The sequence below is a fragment of the Agelaius phoeniceus genome, chromosome 25 (assembly GCF_051311805.1).
Source record: "Agelaius phoeniceus isolate bAgePho1 chromosome 25, bAgePho1.hap1, whole genome shotgun sequence".
NCBI lineage: Eukaryota > Metazoa > Chordata > Aves > Passeriformes > Icteridae > Agelaius > Agelaius phoeniceus.
Window position 1 is genome coordinate 6,821,156 of NC_135289.1, and position 21,185 is coordinate 6,842,340.

General features: G+C 53.5%; 1 protein-coding gene across 1 annotated transcript in view; it reads left to right on the forward strand.

The window, feature by feature from the left end:
- Positions 1-19,444, forward strand: part of ADORA1 (adenosine A1 receptor) — a 23,531-nt gene extending 4,087 nt beyond the window's left edge. Inside the window, exon 2 of the mRNA XM_054648833.2 lies at positions 18,476-19,444. Within this exon, the coding sequence (XP_054504808.1) occupies positions 18,476-19,112 (637 nt within the window). The 3' untranslated portion in view covers positions 19,113-19,444. The remainder of the gene's footprint in view (positions 1-18,475) is intronic.
- Positions 19,445-21,185: the final 1,741 nt, after the last annotated feature.

The window sequence follows — 21,185 nt, forward strand, 5'->3', positions numbered from 1 at the left end:
CTCCCTCTGTGCCTGGGCCTCAGCATTGGGGTCTCCTCCTAGCCCTGCCCTTCCCAGCCTGCAGCATCCCAAGGAACATCCCACCAGGGAGAGCTGCCTTTGGTGCTGCTGAAGGTTTGGAATGTGCCCCTGTGAGGCTGCAGAGCCATGGAAGTTAGGTCAGAATGGTTGGAACTCCCTAGGAAATGGGGGCCAGGAGGCTGGAGCACAGCAGGGGAAGAGCTCAGGGTAAAATCAGTGTCAGGAGGTGGCTCTGTGGACAGAACTGGCATTGTCTGGTGGTTCAAGAGTGCCTGTCTGGAATGAGATAAAACAGCTCAGATGGCAGGAACATCCCTCAGCCCTGGAGTGCAGTGCCTGCAAGGCAGGAAGTGAGGGAGATGTGCAGGGGACCTGTGAGCTCCTGGATGGACATGGAGGGGGAAGCTTCCCCCTGGACTCCCTGTTTCCAGCCTCTTGCCCGAGCTCAGGCTCTTCCTGGGATTGTAGCGCTCTTTCCCCTTCTCTCCAGTCCTGCCAAGGGCCACAGGCATGGGGCCAGCTAGGACTAGGTCATGGTAAGCCTGGGAAGTCTTTTTGCCCTCAGCCAGCTGCGTGCTAGAGCAGGACACATCTGAGGGGCTTTTCCCCAATGCAGGGTGCCCAGAGAAGCTGTGGGGTGGCTGCACCACCCCTGGAAGTGTCCAAGGTCAAGTTGGATGGGGCTTGGAGGAACCTAGGATAGTCAAAGGTGTCCCTGCCCATGAGTGGAACAAGATGGGCTTTAAGGTCTCTTCCAACCAAACCATTCCATCACCAAGGGTTCATGGAGGGGAGTGATGGGCACCTGCTGCCATGGGATGGGTGAGGAGGAGAACATTGGGATGCAAATTCCCAGCTCCCAAAACATCAAAGGGCCCACAGGACATCTTTCCAGCACTCTCAACACTTAGTGCCAGGAAACCTTCCTGTCCAGCCAGGTCAGTGAACAAGCCAAACCACAGCCCTTCCAAGGCCTGTTTTACATTCAGAGGAATTTCAAAAGCATCCAGGTGACTCAGAGCTCTCACCCTGGAGCTCATCTATTTTCTTTCACCCTCCACTAGTCAATGAAAAGATGCCATCCATCCATACAGGCCCAGCCCCCGAGAAAGCACATTTCATTTCCAAGGAGAATACTTCCATTTTCCCTAACCTGGAGGAATTTTGGGGACTGTAGGTCTTTGCAGCCTCTTTTGTTTCTTTCCTTGCTGCCCTTCTCCAGGTATATTTTTAGCAAGTGAGAGTGATCTGTAGAGACCTTCATTCCATGGAACAGGCAGCTCTGAACCAAGGATGGAGATTAAAATGCAGGAATTACAGTCCAGGGAGGTTTCTGCAGACTGGAGGCTGTTTCCAAGCCACAGTTTCCAGCACACTGCACTAGCTCAGCATGTGGGTGCTACATCAGAGCCAGCATTTCCCACCGAGCTCTGCTCCAGCCAGATCTGGCTGCAGGGACGAGCTGTGCCAGGGCAGCACCAGGAGATCAATTCCAGTATCACCAAAATCCCAGAGCCCTTGAGATGGGCAGGGATTTACCAGCAGGTTATGTTGGTTTGAGATCCTGGTAAAGACCTGTAAATACCCAGGTGAGCTGGTTTTCAGCCCTTCTCTCTGATCCACAGAATAATTTTCAGCCATGAACAGGCTAAGTCAGGGATCAAAGCCATGAGGGCTCTTCCCTCAGTGAGGGGATGCCTGGATTAGGCTCACTGGGAGCTCACACAGCTGCTGCAGCAGCGCCACGAGATCTTGGCTGGCAGACGCAAAATCAGGTCACTCCCAAAAGCTCCAGACACTGTCGTGAGTCTGCAGGGAGACAAGTGGGGCTGTCTACAGCATTCCCAGCTCCTGGAATGGCAGGAAAAATCCTGGGGCTTGGGGGTGTCAGCTGGGGATGCAGTGAGGGGCTGAGTGTGGGATGCTCCATGGCCAGTAGAGCAGAGGGAAGGGGAGGAGAGCCCTGAATCCTGTGAGGGGATGCTCAGAGCCTGATATTCGGAGTTATTCACAAATTCTCTGAATCAAAAGGGCAAAGGAAGTGAATGGCCTCAAGAGATGCTGTGTGGGCTCCCTGACCCTGTCCCCTCCTGGTCCTTGTGTCTCCCAGGAGGGCGAAGTGTGGTCCCTGTGCTGGGTAATCGCTCTGACCCCAATAGCAGTGTCACATCTGTCCCTTCACAGAGCTCACATCTGCCAGGGCTGTGCTGCAGGGCCATGAAGGAAAACCTACTCCTTCCTGGTGCTGCACCCCAAACCCCTGCTCTGGGAATGTTTTTATTGGGCTTTTTACCTATTTCTGTTGATTTTCAGGGTAAGGAATTGACCCTTAGCAATGTCTCACCAGTAAATCTGAGGGCGTGTTCCCGGCAAGGGCACATCTGCAGATGGGGAAACTGAGGCACTGAGCTGCACCATGGCTGGCTCAGGGTGATCTCCCAGGTGAGGGATGGAGGCTGGAACAGGGAAGGTGTGGAAGCTGAGATTTCTGGGACAACATGGCCTCTCTGTTCCTGCACTGGAGTGCTGCCATGACTGTGCCCAGGGCTCTTGAGCCAGGATCCAGTCCCAGCCCTGCTGGTCCCTGCAGGAGTAACCCCGTGAAATTAAATTGTTTCTCTTTCACATCCCAGGGAGTACCACAGCATGGGTTTGTAGCCTTATGTGGTATTAAAACAGATTGAATGTGTCTTCAATGGGCCAGGTTGGCTCAACCATAGGACAGGACAAGGAGCAATGGGTTCAAACTGAAAAACCAGAAATTTCGGTTCAATACTGGGAAGGAATTCTTCCCTGTCAGGGTGGTGAGGCCCTGGCACAGGGTGCCCAGAGCAGCTGTGTCTGCCCCATCCCTGGAAGTGTCCAAGGCCAGGTTGGACAGGGCTTGGAGCAACCTGGGCTAGTGAAAGGTACCCCTGCCATGGCAGGCATGGGGCTGGATGAGCTTTAAGGTCTCTTCCCACCCAAACCACTCTGGGTTTCTGGGATTCTGTGGCTCCCCATGAACTCGTCCTACAGGGAGCAGACACCAGACCAGGTGGGGATGTGTGGATGGAACCCAGCAAGGCTCTGGTACCTCCATGGCCATGGTTCAGGTGTGGTACCATCAATCCAAGAGGATCTACTCTACCAAGCTGGTGGGACACAGCCAGACTGTGTTCCCTCATCCTGTGGCAGCAGGGAGGGTCCACGAGCAGAAAGTGAGGAGCATCCACAGCCAGGACCACCCAGGCAAGGTGGGACAGGCAGCAGGGCCCTCACTGGAGCTGAGACGCTCCTGTGTCCGGGGCACAGGCCTGTGGATGAGTGGCAGGGCCCCAGAACTGCCTGGGAACACCCAGACATGCTGTCACACTTCCAGGAGATGGGTGACATCTGACATTTCCCTTTCCTGGAGTGGCTGGGCTGTGTCCCAGGGCACTGGGCTGGTGGAGGTGACAGTGATGTCCCTCGGGGCTGCGTGTCTGAGGGCCTGTGCAGCTGCTGGCACAGAGACAAGGCACACACCCCGGCAAGGAGGCTCTGCCAAAGCTAAAGCTGCTGATTCAGCTGCCCTGGGCCTGCAGGCTGGGTGTGGGGCTGAGTCAGGCCCAGCTCACCGGGCTCTGGGCTGAGCTGGCTCAGGGAGTCAGGAGCCCTTTGATGGGGTCCCGGGTCTTCCCCCACCCCCGGGATGCAGGAATGTGACTCCATCCAGAGGAGGGGCCATTATCACCTGACATTCACCAGGCCAGTCCCACCTCTGGTTTCACCTTCGCCAGAGCAGGTGACAGGGCAGGAATAAATGACTCACAGGGGTTGCAGAGAAGCTCAGACATCACTCTGGGATGCAGGCTGGGAGTGCAGAGGGGCTCAGATGCCCCTCTTGACCTGGAGCCTTCCCCACTGAGCAGCTCTGAGCTCTGGGCTGGTCTCTGTGCCCTTGCCCAGCCCTTGGCACAGGCATGTGGCCTCTGTCTTGCTCTTGTTGGACACCTCCCATGTGGCCACCAACAGCCAAAGCACCCTCAGCTCCTTCTACACCCCTAGGTCAATCACACCAGGGTTTTTTAGTCCATTTGTGGTGTCAGAATAAGCTTAACTGTGTTGTAAAAGGGCCAGATTGGCTCTGTTGACCAGGAAGGGGATTTTGGCCACGAGACATCTGGGACAAAGCCCACCAGCCTCCACTTCCAAACTCGGATCTGGAGGGAGCCTTGTGAGGCCAGACCCAATGAAATCTCCTGTCTGGCACACCTCAGAGCAGCTTGTACCCAACACCAGCCACCGCTGGCCGTGGGGATCTGCTCTGAGGGGACCTTTCTGGGTGGCCTGGGACGTGCAGGCCCATGGGTGTCCAAGGCAGAACAGGCAGGGCTGGACAGAGGATCAGGGATAGGCACAATGGAGCTCCTGCATCCCAATGACTGTGCTTGAAATCAGCCTGACAGCAGGGAATGGCTCATCCAAGGGTCACAGTGCTGCACTGGCAGGTCTGTGTCCTGGGGTGGAGGCAGGGGGGAGAGAAAGGTCATAGCAACACAAAGAAGGATGGAAAAAAAGAGGAAAATATGTGGGAGGTACCACAGTGAAAGAACCTGAGAGGTGAGTTTCATTGTGACACACACCAGAGTAATTTCAGACTGGACAGGAACTGATGGGCTGGAAGAAAATCTCTGTCTGGAAGGACAGGGAAAAGCCCTGAAGGATCTTGCCCACAGGGGTGTGAGGAGAACCCAGACACAGCTTGGGGAGGGTTGTGGTCTCTGCAGACAGCAGGACATGGAGCATGGAGGGGACCACAGGAGCAAGAGATTTCTGGGAGGGATGGGGACAGCTTGAGAGGCTCATCCCCTTGGGGACAACAGTAGTGTCTCAGCATGGGGAAATGACAGCCAGCACAGCTGAGCTGACAGGAACAGCATTAGATTGTCCTGGAGACAAATGGATGATTTTTCACAGGAATCCTCCCAAAGCAGCAGGGATGGACACAGCAGCAGAGCCCCTGCTGGAGGAGTGTCCCAAGGGGCTGGTCCTTTTGGGACACCTCTCACCCAAGGTGACCTGAACTGTCAAGGCCATGGAATAGGAAAGGTGCTGTCCCAGAGGCTGCCTGGGCTCTAGCAGGGAGTTGCTGCTCTGGAAGTGCAGCCACCCAGCTGCTGGGGCTGGCTCCTGCATGGGATGCCCAGTGGCAAGAAAGAACAATTGATGCTCTCTCAGGCAGCCACAAAAAGCCCACAGAGGCAACAGGCTGGCTTGCAGCATAGCAATGAGCTGAGCACACAGGCAGTCCCACTGCACCTCTGGCCCTGCATGGAGATGCTGTTCCCAAGGGTGGCTGGATGGGCAGGGCAGGGGGAAGGGGAGACAGCACTGGTGATGCCACCAGTGAGAGAGGATGAAGTAACCCTGAAAGACTGAGATCTTCCTCCTCACAGACTCCTTTGGGCTGAGGGCTGGTGGGCAATGGGGACAAATAGAGGAGGAAGGGCTACATTTGGTGATGTAGGGAGGAGCAGAGCAGGATCAGACACTGGAAAGATTTGGAGCATCTGAGTTTGCCCTTCTCTGCCCTGTGGGACCCAACACCTCCCCTGTGCACCCTCACCCTCCCTCTCAGTGCATTTCCCATTGTTCCCTCATCCCTTCCTTGCTTGGGCTTTGCCCCACAGAACTGAGCAGGCAACTCTGACCAGCAGCTGTCCCAGTCTTGGGTGGTTTGGTTGGGTTTTTGTCAGGTACCAAAGCCTCTGATCACAAAAAAGAGCTGGAGGAGGACAAGAGATTTCTTCCCCAGCCTCTTTCCTGTGTGTCCCTCGCCAGCCTCCCTCTGTGCTATCCCTGGTCCTCTTGCACACAGATCCCAGGTACCAGCCAAGCCCAGCAGGACTGTGGGGACACAGAAGTGACATCCCCCTGTCCCACCCCCTGCCTGGGGTGGCAATATCACTTCTCCATCATTCCTCTAAGGAAGGCACAGAAGGCTGGGACGTTGCTGCCACAACAGTATATCCACCTTCTCCAGGCCATTTCTCTCTCTGCAGCCAGAGATGGGGATGATTTTCTTTGGCCTCCTTCAAAGAAGGGAAGTGCCAGCTCCTGGCACCAGGGATGTTTTCTCATTCAGATTGGTCCATCTTGGCAGATCACAGCTCCCCTCTGCGACTCAGTCTCCCCATCTGTTCACAGAGAGAGTGATGCTCTCTCTGACAGCAGCGAGGGGCTGATGCTGAGAAATGCTTTCTCAGACATGCCAGAATTAGCACAGTCCTACAGATTAAATTATTCCTCTTTTTTTTTCTGCTCTGGTAACAACACTCAGTGCCTTTACCCGTGGAATACACAAATGAAACACTCATTTCTCTCAGTGTGAAGGCTCCATTCTCCACTGAGTGCTCCCGACTGGGAGAGGCAAGGGCTCAGCCTGGGTCCAGATGGACTTGGCAAAGCCTGAGCAGAGCCAGCATGGGTGCAGCTCAGATGGGTCTAATCTCAGGGAGCTCATTCCCCACATTCAGCACTGCTGGGACACAGGTTCTTTATGAGCTCAATGAGGTTTGTCTGCTCTAAGGAGCTGAAAGTGCTCCAATAGCAGAAAACCTGGAATCCCAGAATCCGGGAGATGCTGCAGTCAAATTTTCTTGGGTTGAGGATGGAGCAGTCAGTGACACCCCTTTTTTCCAGGGGATCATGGAATCCTAGAATGGTTTGGATTGGAAGGGTCCTTAAAGATCATTCCACCCTCTGTGTGACCCATAAATGAGGGGGTCTTGTGGGGATCCTCCACATTCCAGCCCTGCTCCCCACCCACAGGCAGCCCTGGCTCTGCTGAGGCTCAGGGAGAGGGAAATGCATTTCCTAAAGTGCCAGAACCCCCAGGCAGGTTTGGGTGGGAAGGGACCTCAAAGCTCACCCAGTCCCACTCTGTGCCATGACACCTTCCACTATCCCAGGTTGCTCCAAGTCCCATCCAACCTCTGTCTTGGACACTTGGAGGCATGGGGCAGCCACAGCTTCTCTGGGCAACCTGTGCCAGGGCATCCCCACCCTCACAGGGAATAATTCTTTCCCAGTATTCTATCTAGCCCTGTCCTCTGGCAGTGAGAAGCCATTCTGCTTTGTCCTGTCCCTCCATCCCTTGTCCCAAGTCCCTCTTCGGTTGTCTTAGGGTCCCTTTAGGCACTGGAAGGGCTCTAAATTCTCCCCAGAGCTTTTTCCTCTCCAGGTGAGCACCCCCAGCCCTCCCAGCCTGGCTCCAGAGCAGAGGACTCCAGCCCTTGGGGCATATCCATGACCTCCATCCTGCCTGGTCCATGTGTCCCTCACCTCCACGAGCCAGCCAGGCTGCCTTGGCAGCCTCTGGCTGTGTCTGCCCATTGTTCCTTGCTGGAATTAAGACCAGAGTAATTAGGAACATGCAGAGGCTGTAATTTAGGCCCAGCTGAGACATTTCACTGCAATACCTGATCTTGGGTCTCAGATCTCTCCACCATCCTGATGGAAATACTGAGCTGCTTCCCCCCAGGGAACAAGGCCCCTCAGTTTTCTTCCAAGTGAATAAATAATCTTTTAATCTAAATGAGAAAACAGAGTGTAAATAAACTTCAGGTTTGCTTTGCATTTGCACTTTTTATTTGTTTTCCTGTTTTCTCAGAGGTGAGGGAACATTTAATTGTGGTGTTAACTGGAGTCTTCACTTCCAAATTGGTATTTCATTTGACTGACTGAGATATGGATTCACTGTTCAGACTCATTCCAGGATAAACAACTCAATGGCTTTACAGTCATGTCCTCTGCTCATTACTTCTTCCATCTTTATGGTGTGTGGAGGGGGTAATTACACAGGTTTTACTTAAACTTTGTGGGGAGTTGTGTTTGGACAGAAGTTGGAAGCCGACTGTAGCCCAAATTGGTACCTCCAAAAAATTATTTCCCCCAGCTGAACTACATATAACCAACTCATTGAAAAAACCTTAAATGAATCCAGCTGCTTTTGCATTTGAAATTGATCTTTTAATCAGGGGAAATATGCATTGGACAGAAGGTGCTGGACTGGTTGTTTTGGGTTACTGTGTCCTCTGAGGTTTAGAAATAGTAGATCTCATCAGCACTGCTAATTCTCCTCTAGGCATTGGGTGGAGAAAACAACCTCCCTCGCTTTGGGAACCTCCAGCCAATTTTTCAGTCTTCAATGTCCTAATCTTTGAACTGGGTTAAGTGCAAGAAAGGAAATGTTCCCTTTGCAGTGACAAATTCTGCCATGAGGATCCTGATCCAGTAACAAGTTGCAGCCTAAGGAAATCAGGAGTTTAGTTGTTGACTGCAAAATCAGGAGTCAGGTTAGCAAGGGAAGTGTAAAACTCAAGAAATTAAAAGGCAGCCAATACCAATCTCTTGTTCCAACTGTAATTTAGGATATCTCTTTTTTTCTGATGAGTCCTTCTGCACTGGAGAGATAAAGACCCACCTAAGCCTTGCTCTGAGGCTTTCTTGGTGCCTTTCTTAATCGAGATTCTATCTCCAGTTTCCTGCCTCCCATTTATCTGGGAAGCAGATCTCAATGTCCTGTTGAATGCAAATACAACCACAACAGCAGCTCTCAAGACCCCCCTCATTTCCCTTCTCCTTGGGATCCCTGATCTGCTCCTATCTTTTAATGGCTTTTGATGCTTTCCAGCCCCCCCTGGCTGGAGCCCTCCCCTGGAGACCCAGCTCCCTTTGTGTGGCAGTGGTGGTGACAAGCAGAGAAGGGGCTGGCACCGGGCACTTCCCCAGCTGGCACCTCCCTCCCAGCACAGCCTTTTCTCTCAGCAGCTCAGTGTTTTGTGGGATGGACTCTGAGCCACAGAGCCCTTGGGAGCCCAGTCATATCAGGTACTTTATATCTGCTGTCCCATTTCCATTTCCCAGAGCCACATTTGTTGCATTTGGCATTTAAAGTGGGTTTTAGAGCTACTTTCTTTCTTCGTCCTCCCCTCTTCCCTCTCCCTTCTAAATTTTGAGGGCTGACTTTCAGAGGCCTCATTTCAAAGAGTTTCTTTTGCATAAAGAATCAAAATATGCAATGCATAGAAAAATCAAGTGCAATACAAGCAATAATTAAAAACCCACTGCTTTTATCCAGCCAAGCCCTGGATTTGCACTGAAGATTGGCAAAAACTGCCTTTTATCCCTTCTCCTTTGTACTCGGGGAATGCCTCACCCTCACTTATCCAATCACACAGAGACTCTGCTGAGCTGGGTCTGGACAATCAGCTCCTGGCTGGTTGCTGTGGCAGGGGCAGGGCTGTTGTGTGGCACCCCTGGAGGTGGCCAAATGCACAGGGAGGTGGCCCAGCACAGCAAGGGAAGATGACCTGAGACTCCTGGCCAAGCTGATATCCTACCACAGCCCTGGGTGAGAAACAGCTCCAGCACTGTCATAGATTCATGGAATGGTTTAGATGGGAAGGGGCCCAAAAGCTCATCCTGCTCCATCCCCTGCCATGGGCAGGGACACCTTCCCTAGACCAGGATGCTCCAAGCCCTGTCCAGCCTGGCCAGAGGGAGATCACATGGGGATGAGTGGCTGCACCTGAAATTGTCTTCTGCTGGAGGTGGGGTTGCTCCCACAGCACATGGGGGCTCATCCCTGTGATGATGCAGTTGTGTGGGAGCCACCCTCCAAGGCAATGCTCACACAACAAATCCCTATTTTTGACAACAAAACTGTTTAGACACTAAAAATGTCCAGGAAATATATTGCACAGGGGCAGCACCAGAGACAAGCCTGTGGTGCTCATCAGATTGTCCTGCAGCTTTCACAACCTCACCCCATCTCTTGGGGACCAAGCTGTCCTTCTCTGTGTGTCCTCATTCCTAAATTCCTGGGTCTATAAAAGAATCTCAGCTTCTGCTTCTTCTTCTTCTTCTTTTTTTTTTTTTTTTTTAAAGCACCATTTCTCACACTTTGCTTTGCTCGAAATCTTGTTGCCTGAAAGCAGCAGCCAAAAGACAAGAACATCACATTTTTTCAGAGAACATCACCAGTTCTGAGATTCTGCAGGTCGTTTCATGATTTTGCAGCCATTGCCAAGAATGTTAAATCACTTCCCTCCCTTCCCTCCCTCCCTCCCTCCCTCCCTCCCTCCCTCCCTCAGGGTCCTGGAGGAAGAAGCCAGAAAATTCAGGGGTCCTGGAGGGCCCTGGCCACACATGGTAGAGCTGGGAGGGAGCCCCAAAGCTGCCTGGGTGCAAAACTCTGGCTCAGTGGGACTCGTGCCCCACTGACCAGGGCCATTGGGTGCACCCTCACACTGTCCCATGGCAGCAGGAGGGTGATACACCCAGAGCAGGGCCACTCCTCAGCACCCTTGGAGGGACTTGGTGCTGCCCATGGCACCAGGGGTCTCACAGCTCCTGTTTTGGGCATGAAGGGTCTGCCTGGGGTTGGAGGGTGGTGCTCACTCACAGACACAAATTAAATTGTCATTTCCCTCGGGCATTGGATGGCCTGGGCATCCCAGCTCCCTGCTTAACCTCCACAAACACATTTGGGATGAGGGGCTGAGCATGGGGTGAGTGGTCCTTGCTGAGAATCTGCTTGTGCAGTGACAGAGTCCACATCAGGCTGCAGCCTCAGGCTGAAAACCAAGCTCAGTTTGGAAACAATATTAGTTTTCTGAGCAGAAAGGATTGATATTGGCTGCTGGGGTGAGGGGTGCTCTGGAGGATGTAGGAAAACCCTCTCTGAGCAGAGGGGATGACCAGCCCTCCTTCACCTTCCTTGGACAGCAGCCGCATCTCCTCCACACCAGGGCAGAACCTGAAGGAAGGATGCTTCAGTGTGAGCTCTCTGTGCTTTCCATCCTCCCTCCCAGAGATCTCCAGCCCTCCCGTGCTCCCCCTTCCCCTGCAGCCCCTGGTCACAGTGGGAGCCACAGGGATACCCCAGGGGAGCTGTGGGTGCTGCTCTGCTCTGGGTGGAACGCTGTGGTTGCTCACCCCACACCTCTGAGCTGAGCACAGCTGGGCAGGGGATCTGAGAGCAGCTCTGCAGTTCCTGGAAGCCTGAGCTTTGTTCCCAAGGCTGTGACTCATTGCCAGAGCTGGGGCAGTGCAGCAGCACAGACACCCAGGGGAGGCTGGATCCAGCTCCAGCAGGGCTGGGAGCAGTCCTGGAGGGGCTGTGGGGAGCCCAGCCAGCCTGCTGGGATGTTGTGGCTGTTCCCAGGGACCAGAGGTGTGATAGGATAAATCTCCTTGGCTCTGCAGGAAAAGACATGATCCTGTCACTGGAACCTGAAATAGGGCAGGTTTAGCTCAGAACCAGATGGGCACTGTGGGGTGTGTGGGGATATGGGGGAGCAGGGAAACCTCCTGGGGCTCTGGGTGATGCCCACACAGGAGGTGCCAAGATCAGGCTGGGCTGATCTCTGGCGTGTGCTGTGCTTTGAGGTTTGGTCCTACTGAGACTGGTGGCATCGGGGGAGTGGCAGAGTTGGGGGACGTGGCTCTGTGTTGATACAGGCTGGAGCTGGGGGTCACCTTTTCCCACACCCCTAACCACCATCTGGGTGGGCATCCCCAATGGGCCCTCATTTTGGTACTGCCAGTCTGGGCTGAAGATAACCTGGCATGGCCAGGCCGCCCCATGGAGGCCTCATTCCCACTTCCAACCATTTCAGCACATAAAGCTCTTTTCTACTTTATCTCCTCAGCTTCTTGTGGGGATGTTTGTGTCCCTGGGGCTGCTTTTGGATGTGCCCACATCCCTCTACAGTCCTCAAGGATTCCAGGATGCCTCCAAGGTCCTGAGAGCTGTGTCAGGGCAGGCTGAGCCCACATCAAGACTGAACCCACACCAAGGCAGCAGCATTTCCCCAATCCCTGTTTGGAGCCCAGGACATGTTCCAGGTCTCTCCACAACATTCTCTGACAAGTTCAAAGCACAAAATCCCCTTTTTGTGTTGTTCTCTTGCCATTTGCTGGAACTGTGACAAATTCCAGCTTCTTCCACCACTGAATGAAGCCCTCACCAAAGTTCTGGGGGCTCCATGTTTCCGTGTGTGGGGACCAATCAATTTTGCAGCATGAATTTGTTCTCCTCAGCCTCATAATGACCCTCACCCACATCCATTAGAGAATTACTGGCTATTAGAAGTGATTGCAAACATCCAGAGATCTTGCCAGATGCTTTGCCTGGCTGGAGTTCTTTGTGCTTTGCAGGCACTCATTGCAGAATGATTTCTACACTGAATCACCTTTTAGGGATGGTAAAACCAAACCCTGAACATGGATGGACCAGGATGGTCAGCAGTGGGATGCACACATCCACCCTTTCCCCTGCCTTTCTCCTGGTGGCTCTGGGGGAGGTTTGCATCAAGAAGCCTCCTGGTGTGGAACCACCTTGTCATGCTGCAGTGGAGGAAACCCAAAGTGTTTTGGGAGCAGAGATCCTCAAAGACACTTCTCATGCCCAGGTGGTCTCTGGGGAGGCAGGAGTGGCTGCAGCTCCAGGTCACCATGTGTGGGCTGAGCTGCCAGTTTAGGATGGTGTCAGCTGCTCCCAGAGCTGGGCCAAGCAGAAAAGACACCATACAGTGAGAAAATCCTTCCCTGTCTCTCAGTGGGGGGGTCCTAGCTGGGCTTGGGTGCCCTGCAGGGCCAAGTAATAGCCAAGAGTGCTCCAGTGACAGCCACAACCTCTGGAATCACAGCTCAGAGCACACAGGGACAGAGGTGTGGGTGGGAGGACCCAGAAACTGTGGGGAACATCCATCCCTGGACTCCTTCTCACCTTTGGACCTCCTGTGCCCTCCTCTCCTTGCAGCACATGGCCCCGGGAGCCCCAGGCCCCCTGGGCTGTCCCAGTGCCAGCCCCAGACTGGGACAGCTGGTGGAAATGGGAGCAGGGCAGCCCTGACCTGGGCTCAGTGGTTGCCAGAGAGGTTCCAGGTACAGGTTTGGGATGCAGCCCCACGCATGTTAGTGGTTGGTAAAAGGTTCCTGTTGCCATTGCTGCCTCTCCTGCCCTGGGAACCTCCAAAAGTGACACCCGTAGGAAAGTGATCATTGTCCTCATCCAACTGTCCCTCAGCCCAAGCACACAGACATGGGTGAGGCACCAGGGAGAGATTTTCCTCTTTTCCTCCTCATCTCCTTTTAAATCAGGTCCCCAGGGCAGAGTCTGAGGCCAGGATTCCATGTCCTGACCCCCTGGCCATGCCCTCCCACCGTGTTTCCCACTCCCTCTTGTCCCAGGGAGCTGCTGGCACTTCTCAGATTTCTCCCACAGCTCAAATCTCTTGCAGACCAACCAGCCAGAGGTGCTGGGAAGGGAAACACACAGGGTGCTCCAGGTCCATTTGGAGCAGGGACACCTTCTCCAGGAAGTGGGAAGGGGCTCTGTGGTAGGATGAAGGTGTCAGGCTGGAAATGTTGTGCTTATGGAGACTGCTGGGCTACTTTGGTACAGGACAGGGGCTCCAGCACCAACAAACACCAATGTCCTTGCTGCATGTCCTTCTGGCTTGCCTGAAAGACCAGACCATTTTTTAATGCCTTTACTTGCCACCTGGGTTTTAACAAACAATCAGTCTGGGATTTGGGGATCAGGACAGTCCCCCATGTATCCTAAGGCAGTACTGACAGGACCAGTCTCTCCATTCCAAGCATTTGTAGGAGCAAGCTGTAATATCCATCCAAATACCAGCTTTGACTGATATTGGTTGACCTCTATCCCTCCCAAGGCCACCACTAACATGGTGAGACACCCACCTGTGGCCACAAACCCACATTTGCTACCATTCTGTGGTTCCATGAGGAAGGAACCAATCTTTCCCTTCCAAGATCATAGTGACAAAGGCTCTACGATCAGAGTTCTTTCTGCACCACTTCCCACTTTGTGTGAGTACCCAGGGACCCCCTTGTCCCAGCCCTGAGCTGTGGCTGACCTCACCCTTGCAGAACCCAGACACCACTTTGCATTTCTCAGGCTCTCATTCCAGAGCAGTGCTCCAAAAATGCAAAAGCAAAGCTTTGAACACCAACAATCTGAGTTTTCCCACCCAGCAGCCTCCAGGACACTGAAAGATCTGAAGGGAAGATACAGCCAGGAGAAAGGAGCAGGAATCCAAATCCTCTGAGATCAAAGCACTTTTGTCTAGAGACCTTCAATTAGATCAGGACATGGTCTGGCTGCTTTTTCTTGCTGTGTTCATCGTGCAGATGAGCTTCATGTCAGCTTGGCCTCCTTTCTCCCTGCCACATTGGCTCCAGATTCTTTTCATTAGTAATGGTCTGTCTTCATTAGTGAATTAATTTCCCAGGAATTGCACTGCAATAAACTCTCCAGAGCAAAGACCAGCAAAGCCACATCTTGGCACTGGCTGGACAACAGCAAGTGTTTTGTGGACAGGAAAACTAATCACAGAACTGCTAAAAACCTTCACATTTTATTCAAACCAGGCCTAGAGCCTTTGAATCTTTTTCAAACAAAACAAGAGATGTTTGGTGAGTGTTGGGTTTGGATTTATCTCTGGGTTGGGATGTTGGAAATGAGCCCTCATCTCTCTCTTGGGGAAAGACCCCAAGGCAAAGGTGAAATCCATGAAAGCAAAGAATGCTCTGTTCTCCAGGTGAATGCTCTGTTCTCCAGGTGCTTTCAGACATGCCCTAATATCTGAAATGGTCACAGGGCCTTTGCCTACCCAGGGCTGGGCACCTCCAGAGCAGAGCCTGGGCTGAGCTGGGCTCCCTGGGCTGCAGCAGAGAGGGTTGCAGAGGTCTGGACACATCAAGATGTGGCAGAAGAAGTTGAATTTAGTCTGGGAATGAAGACCAAAGGGAAAGGAGGGTGGATGGTGTCTTCAGAATGATGGCCAGGGGGCCATTACAAAGGTCTGGAGGGACAGGACAAGGGGGGAATGGCTTCCCACTGCTGGAAGGCAGGGTTAGATGGGATATTGGGAAGGAATTGTTCCCTCCGAGGGTGGTGAGGCCCTGACACAGGGTGCAGAGAGAAGCTGTGGCTGCTCCATGGCTGGAAGTGTCCAAGGCCAGGCTGGACATTGGGGCTTGGAGCAACCTGGGATAATGGAAGGTGTCCCAGCCCATGGCAGGGGTGGGAAGGAGATGGGATTTAAATCTCTTCCCTATCAAACCATTCTAGGATCCTATGATCTTCATGAGAAAAAGGGTCTCAGTGTCTGCTCCATCCTCAGCCTCTCCTGGAGACAGCATCCTGCCCTGGAGAGCTGCTCCCTGTCTCCCTGCCAGCTCTGTGCAGCCCCTGGGGACAATTTGTTGGCCTCTGCCTCCACCCATCACCTATTCCCTTCCCCTGGGGAGCAAACAGCTCTATCAATAATTGCCTTTTTGCCTCTTGGCATTATCTTCCAAACCCTCAAAGGCAATTTTGTTCCACACCACAGTTCCTGCCCATCCCTTCTCGTGATGAGTCTGGATGGTCATGGGTCTTTTCTCCTTGACTTTGCATCCAAGAGGGTTTGGGTCAATGCCCATCCCTGTGGGGATGGGATGATGCAAAAACCACCACTCAGGGAGAGCAAGGGGAACATCTACCAATTATAGTCAGGCTCAAACCCCCAGGGGAAAAGGAAACAAACCCAAAGTGGATGAGGATGGGGGTAATGATTACCATGGATGTTTTAGTCACAGCTGTTAATAAAAATAACAGCAGTAATAAAATTGCAATGATGCTGGTAATTGCTCTGGTGCTGATGAGAATAATAAGATTATTTATTAACTATGAGCCATTATCAGCATTTTCTAGTGCTTCTGCCTCCCATACCATCCCAAACTCCAGCCCTATCATATTAATGCAAAATGAGACAAATGAGAAAATATTTTCTTTATGGCATAACCAAGAATAATGCTGGGAACAGCAAGGTCTGTCCCTGTCCCTCTGCTAACTGTCCTCCCACCATGTGGCAGGGGTTGAGAATTAGGTAGGATCTTGCATTTCCACCCTTTACAGAATCACAGAATCAATTAGGTTGGAAAAGGCCTCTGAGACCATCAATTCCAACCTGTAACCTATCCCCACCTCATCATCCAGCCCAGAGCACTCAGGCATTCCTTGGACACCTCCAAGGAAAATAGAGTGTAAAAGGAATTGAAGTTGGACTTTGGACCAGCTGAGCCCCATGAGAGCTCCATGAGAGCTCCAGTGGATGGATGGGCCTGGTGAGCTGGAGGGAGGAACCTGGAGCAATTTTACAGCTTTTGTCATTCTCCATGTGGGGCTGATGGAGACAGTGGACACAGGTGCCTGGAAGCATATTTCCTGCAGCTGCCTCTGCCCTTGGCTTGTTGCTTGAAGAAGAAAATGTGACTGTTTTCTATGGGTTTTTGGTTCACCCACTTTTCTGTGACCATGTCACACACAGGCTGGAGGAGGATGTCCTGGCTTCCCCTGGCTGCTTCTGCAGGTGCACCCTCAAACCTTGTGGGGCAAAGGGAAGGCAGGAGCTGGGAGAGGCAGGTCCTGCTCCCAGGCTGTGTCAGAGCAGTGACTGCAGCACAGGGTGAAGATGGATATGCACCATGGCAGAGAGATGGACATGCAGGGAGGAGGGATGGATATGGACCATGGGAAGAGAGGGGTGTGCAGTGAGGAAAGATGGACGCTGTGTCTGGGTGGTGGCTGCCAGCCCTGGGACCATATTTGGGGGCCGTGGTGACACCGCTGCTGCTCAGCAGCTTTGTCTCTTGGGCAATAGCTGCCACACAGCTCTGCAGGTCAGGGAGCACCCCGAGTGGGAGCATGTCCAGTAGAAGACCCCAGAAACCCCCAGGAGTGAGAAATGGGGCACAGCTTGCAGGGGTTGCAGAGAGGGAAGGAGCTGGGGCAGGGGGCGCTGCTGCTGTTTCTGGTGTCACTCCCCAAGCTGTTCAAGCCTGGCGAGGTGGCAGTGGGGTGTCAGAGCTGGAGGGCACATCAGCCCCCCGCCAAGGACCTGCAACCAGACATGGGGTGCAGGGGTCAGCACACAGCCCCGCTCCCAGAGGGAGTCTCTGGCATCCCTCTGCCACCCCCTGCTCCCTTGGACCCTCCTTGCCATTCCCTTCACTTGACCCCCAGTGCTGGTTCTTTCCCACCACCCCTTGCCCTCCCTGTGCCCCAGCTGTCCCTGCCCTGAGCCTTTCTCAGGGTCTCCTGCCCTCTCTCCTCCCCACAAGGAATAAATCACCCTCCAAAGCCAGCCTTGGCTCTCAGCGGAAACAGCTGCCCACACTGTCACCTCTTTCCCATGGGACCTGGCTGCCACCAGGATGTTGTGAAGCTTTTCCCAGGGCACAGGAGGTTCCTTCAGGAAAGCTGTTGGGGACCAATGGCTCTGGACCCTCTGGACTCACAGGGACTGAAGTCCTCTCCTCCAGCCTGTGCCACTCCAAGCACCCACCTTGATGCCTTGCCCATGAGAGGGGTCTTGAGAAAGGAGAGTGGGTTTGGGTCCTTGGCTGTATAAAAAACGCCCAAAATGATCAATTTCCATCACAGGTAAAGGCTGCAGACCTGCAGTGGAGAGTTCTGAGCAGCAGGATTGGGAAACCAGGTTTGCCAGCCACCTCCACATGGTCCCCATGGTTGGGTTAACACCAGCAGCACTGAGAGACCCAGCAAACAGTCAGGAAAACATTCTTTATTCAATCCCCTTTGGTGGAAAGCAATAACTCTTGGGCTAAGAATCTTCTCAGCATCCAAAGAAAAGCTTTCTGGAGAGCCAGGGGAAAAATCAATCCAGCAGACTGCACTTCCCGCTTGCAGAGCTCTGGAGAGATGAGCCCAGCCCTGGTGGCTCCCCAGGGGCATCAGGGAGGGAGCAGAGCCTAGCCAGAATACAGCTCTCCTCCTCCTCCTGCCCCTGGCATCAGCCCATCAAGAAAGAGTGTTTTGTCAATCCAAGCGCATTAGGAGAGGAACAGGCTGTGCCCAAAGCTTCCCCAGGGGTCCATTAGCACCTGCAGATCCTTCCTCCACCCAGCACATCCCAGGGGATGCTTTTGCTGGCCATTTCCTCCCCAGGCACAGGGCAGTTGTCTGGGACAGTGAGCTGCTGGGGTTGGTGCATGGCAGGAGGAGAGGGTGACCTCCTGCTCTGGGTGCAGGTGCTTGGATGGGAGCTGGGCATATGAGCATATGAAATCCCTCCAAATCGTGAGGGTTGGACACTCAGGCCCATTCCAGGTGCTAATGCATTCCCTGGCTTGACATCATCCCCTGGAGCTCATGGATTGTGCCTGGGGTCTCTGCCATCCCAGGACACAGGCAGGGAAACCAATCTGTGAACACAATTTTCAGAACAGGCTGTTAGCCACTTCCAGGGGAGGGAAGGAGGAGCATCCTCCTACCTCAGCACAGGCACTGCCACCCCACCACTACCACTCCACCTGGAGCTACACAACCCCCAAGCAGAGCATCCTGCCCATGTCTAACTCCTTCCTGTGGCTGTTGTCTCTCCCACAGGTACAAGAGCATGGTGACACCACGGCGGGCAGCCGTGGCCATCGCCTGCTGTTGGATAGTCTCTTTTCTGGTGGGACTTACTCCCATGTTTGGGTGGAACAACCTCAACAAGATGCGAAGGACTCAGGAGCTGAACAGCAGCCACACGGAGTTTGTCATCACGTGCCAGTTTGAGACAGTCATCAGCATGGAGTACATGGTGTACTTCAACTTCTTCGTCTGGGTCCTGCCGCCCCTGCTGCTGATGCTGCTCATCTACCTGGAGGTCTTCAACCTAATCCGCAAGCAGCTCAACAAGAAGGTGTCTTCCAGCTCCAACGACCCCCAGAAGTACTATGGCAAGGAGCTGAAGATCGCCAAGTCCTTGGCGCTGGTTCTTTTCCTGTTTGCGCTCAGCTGGCTGCCTCTGCACGTCCTCAACTGCATCACCCTGTTCTGCCCGTCCTGCCAGACCCCGCACATCCTCACCTACATCGCCATCTTCCTCACCCACGGCAACTCGGCCATGAACCCCATTGTCTACGCCTTCCGCATCAAGAAGTTCCGGACAGCCTTCCTGCAGATCTGGAACCAGTACTTCTGCTGCAAAACCAACAAAAACGCCACCAGCACCACCACAGCCGAGACAGGCAACTAGGAACTGGGAGAGGGCAGGGAGGGGCATCTGTGCCCACCCAGTCCCACCTGGATGCTGTTCCTGCTGTCTCAGGAAGGGGTAGCAAGGACCCGATGGCTTCTGAGTTCAGCGGCCCCCTGCAGTCCCTACAGCCACCCCAGGGGGTTATTTATTCACAAGCATTGTACTGTTTGGATATTGTAGCCTGCACTGTTCCTTTCTGGTTTAGGATTTTTTCTCCCTGATTGTTTTTGTTTTTCATTTTTTTAAGCATTGCCAAGTATTTAAGGAGAAATTGTACAGACAAATACGCAATTTATCTTCATGCAAATAAAGTCCAGTGATCCAAACCACCCAGGAGGTGCTCTGCCATTGATGGAGACCCTCAGCTCCATGGTGTTGGTGGTGCTGGGGGCACCTCACGCTCTGGCCCCATGTCCATGGAGCCATGGGGGTACCTGGGCACTGGGACAAAGGGGTGCCTTGTGGGAGTGAAGGTGCTGAGAACCAGGAGAATCCAGGGCACTGGGATTTTGGAAGAAATTAAGTTTGAAAGCCCTTTCTTTCCCCTCTGCAACCAGGGAGAGGTGAGCTGGGCTGACACATGGGAAGAGATAGGAAAAGTCTTCCCATGGCATTGCCAGCACCCATAGGGTAGTGAACCCACTACCCCGCAGAGCAAAGGGTCAGTCTCCAGCTCTCAGTACTACCAGAGAGGTAGGCAGAGGTGGGTGTTGGTGAAACACTTAAGCATAATCCCAGAGAACTCTGCAGAAACTGCTTTTGCTTCCCAAATGGTTCCCCATGGGTCCCAGCAGCACCCACCACCCCTGTGAGCTGTACCCAAGGGAGTGTATCCTCTCCACTTGTCTTCTCTCTCCTTTTACTCTGGTTTTTGAGTCATTTTCCCTCCTTTCTCCTGGCTCTTTTCTGTGAAAAGCAGTAGCAAATCTCTCCCAGGCTGTTCATCTCACACCTCCCATATTGTTCCCTCCCACCCTTTCTGTGCAGCCAAACTCTTTTGACTCAAACATTGTGGGTTAATGCAGACACCTCCAGAGCCCAGGAGGCAGGGGAACATGGACCCCTCTGGGAGCAAGTGGGGGACAGCTACAGGCCACCATGTGAGTGCTGATGTTGCCACAGGGCACTTTGCCACCACTGAAGTTCAGCTGTGGAGAGATTTGAGGAGGGGTTGGCTGGACGGACTATCCCTCATCCAGCTCTGGTCCTTCTGGAAGTGCCAGTTCCTCCTCCAGGGCTGAAGCGGTGGTGGAAAAATTTGAGTAGATTTGGATTCTTTTCTTATCAGCATCCCTTGTTCACCAGGCTCCCATTGGAAGCAGATCCTGTGGCCCTGCCCTGCCCCAGCAGGGTCGTGCTCCTCAGAGGGGACGTCAGCAATGAGCAAAGTGACTGCAGCAAGTTCCCACAGAGACTGGGGGTGCAGAGGGGAGAAGGACCTTGGATGGGTGAGATTTATGGGTGATTTTTAGCAATATTGGGAGTGTGCAGCACAGGCATTGGGGCAGCCAGGAGTCCCTTCTCCCACTGCTGCAGCCAGCTCTATTTAGCTCAGAGGGATGAGGAGGGCAGCAAGGAAGAGAGGAGATGAAAGGCTCAGCCACCCACATTTTGCGGGGGCCTTGATATATTTCCAGGCTCTTGGCTCAGACAGCACTGGGGACAAACGGAGCAGAGCAGAAAAACAATGGCAAGGACAGGAGAAAATCCTTCCCTTAGTCCTCATCACAGTAGAGGGGTCCTGAACACCCTCCCAAACTTCCCATGGTGTAGATGGTTCTGTGCTGCTGCTGAGCCCTTGGGAACAGCAATTCCCCACAGACTTCAGCCCCCACCCCCCTCCCAGGCATCACCAGGTGCCCTGGGGCCAGCACTGAGCCTCTCACATGAGGCTTTGGCTCACCCCATATCTGCCCAATGCTCCTCTGCCCAGTGCAGTGACTCCTCTGCCATGTCCTGTGCCAGCTCTGGCCGGAGCCAGCATCTCCTGGAAAGGGCAGAGAGAAGAGCCTCAGGTCTCATGGAGCACCAATATCAGTGGTACCTGAGGATGCTGCAAGCCCAGGTTAG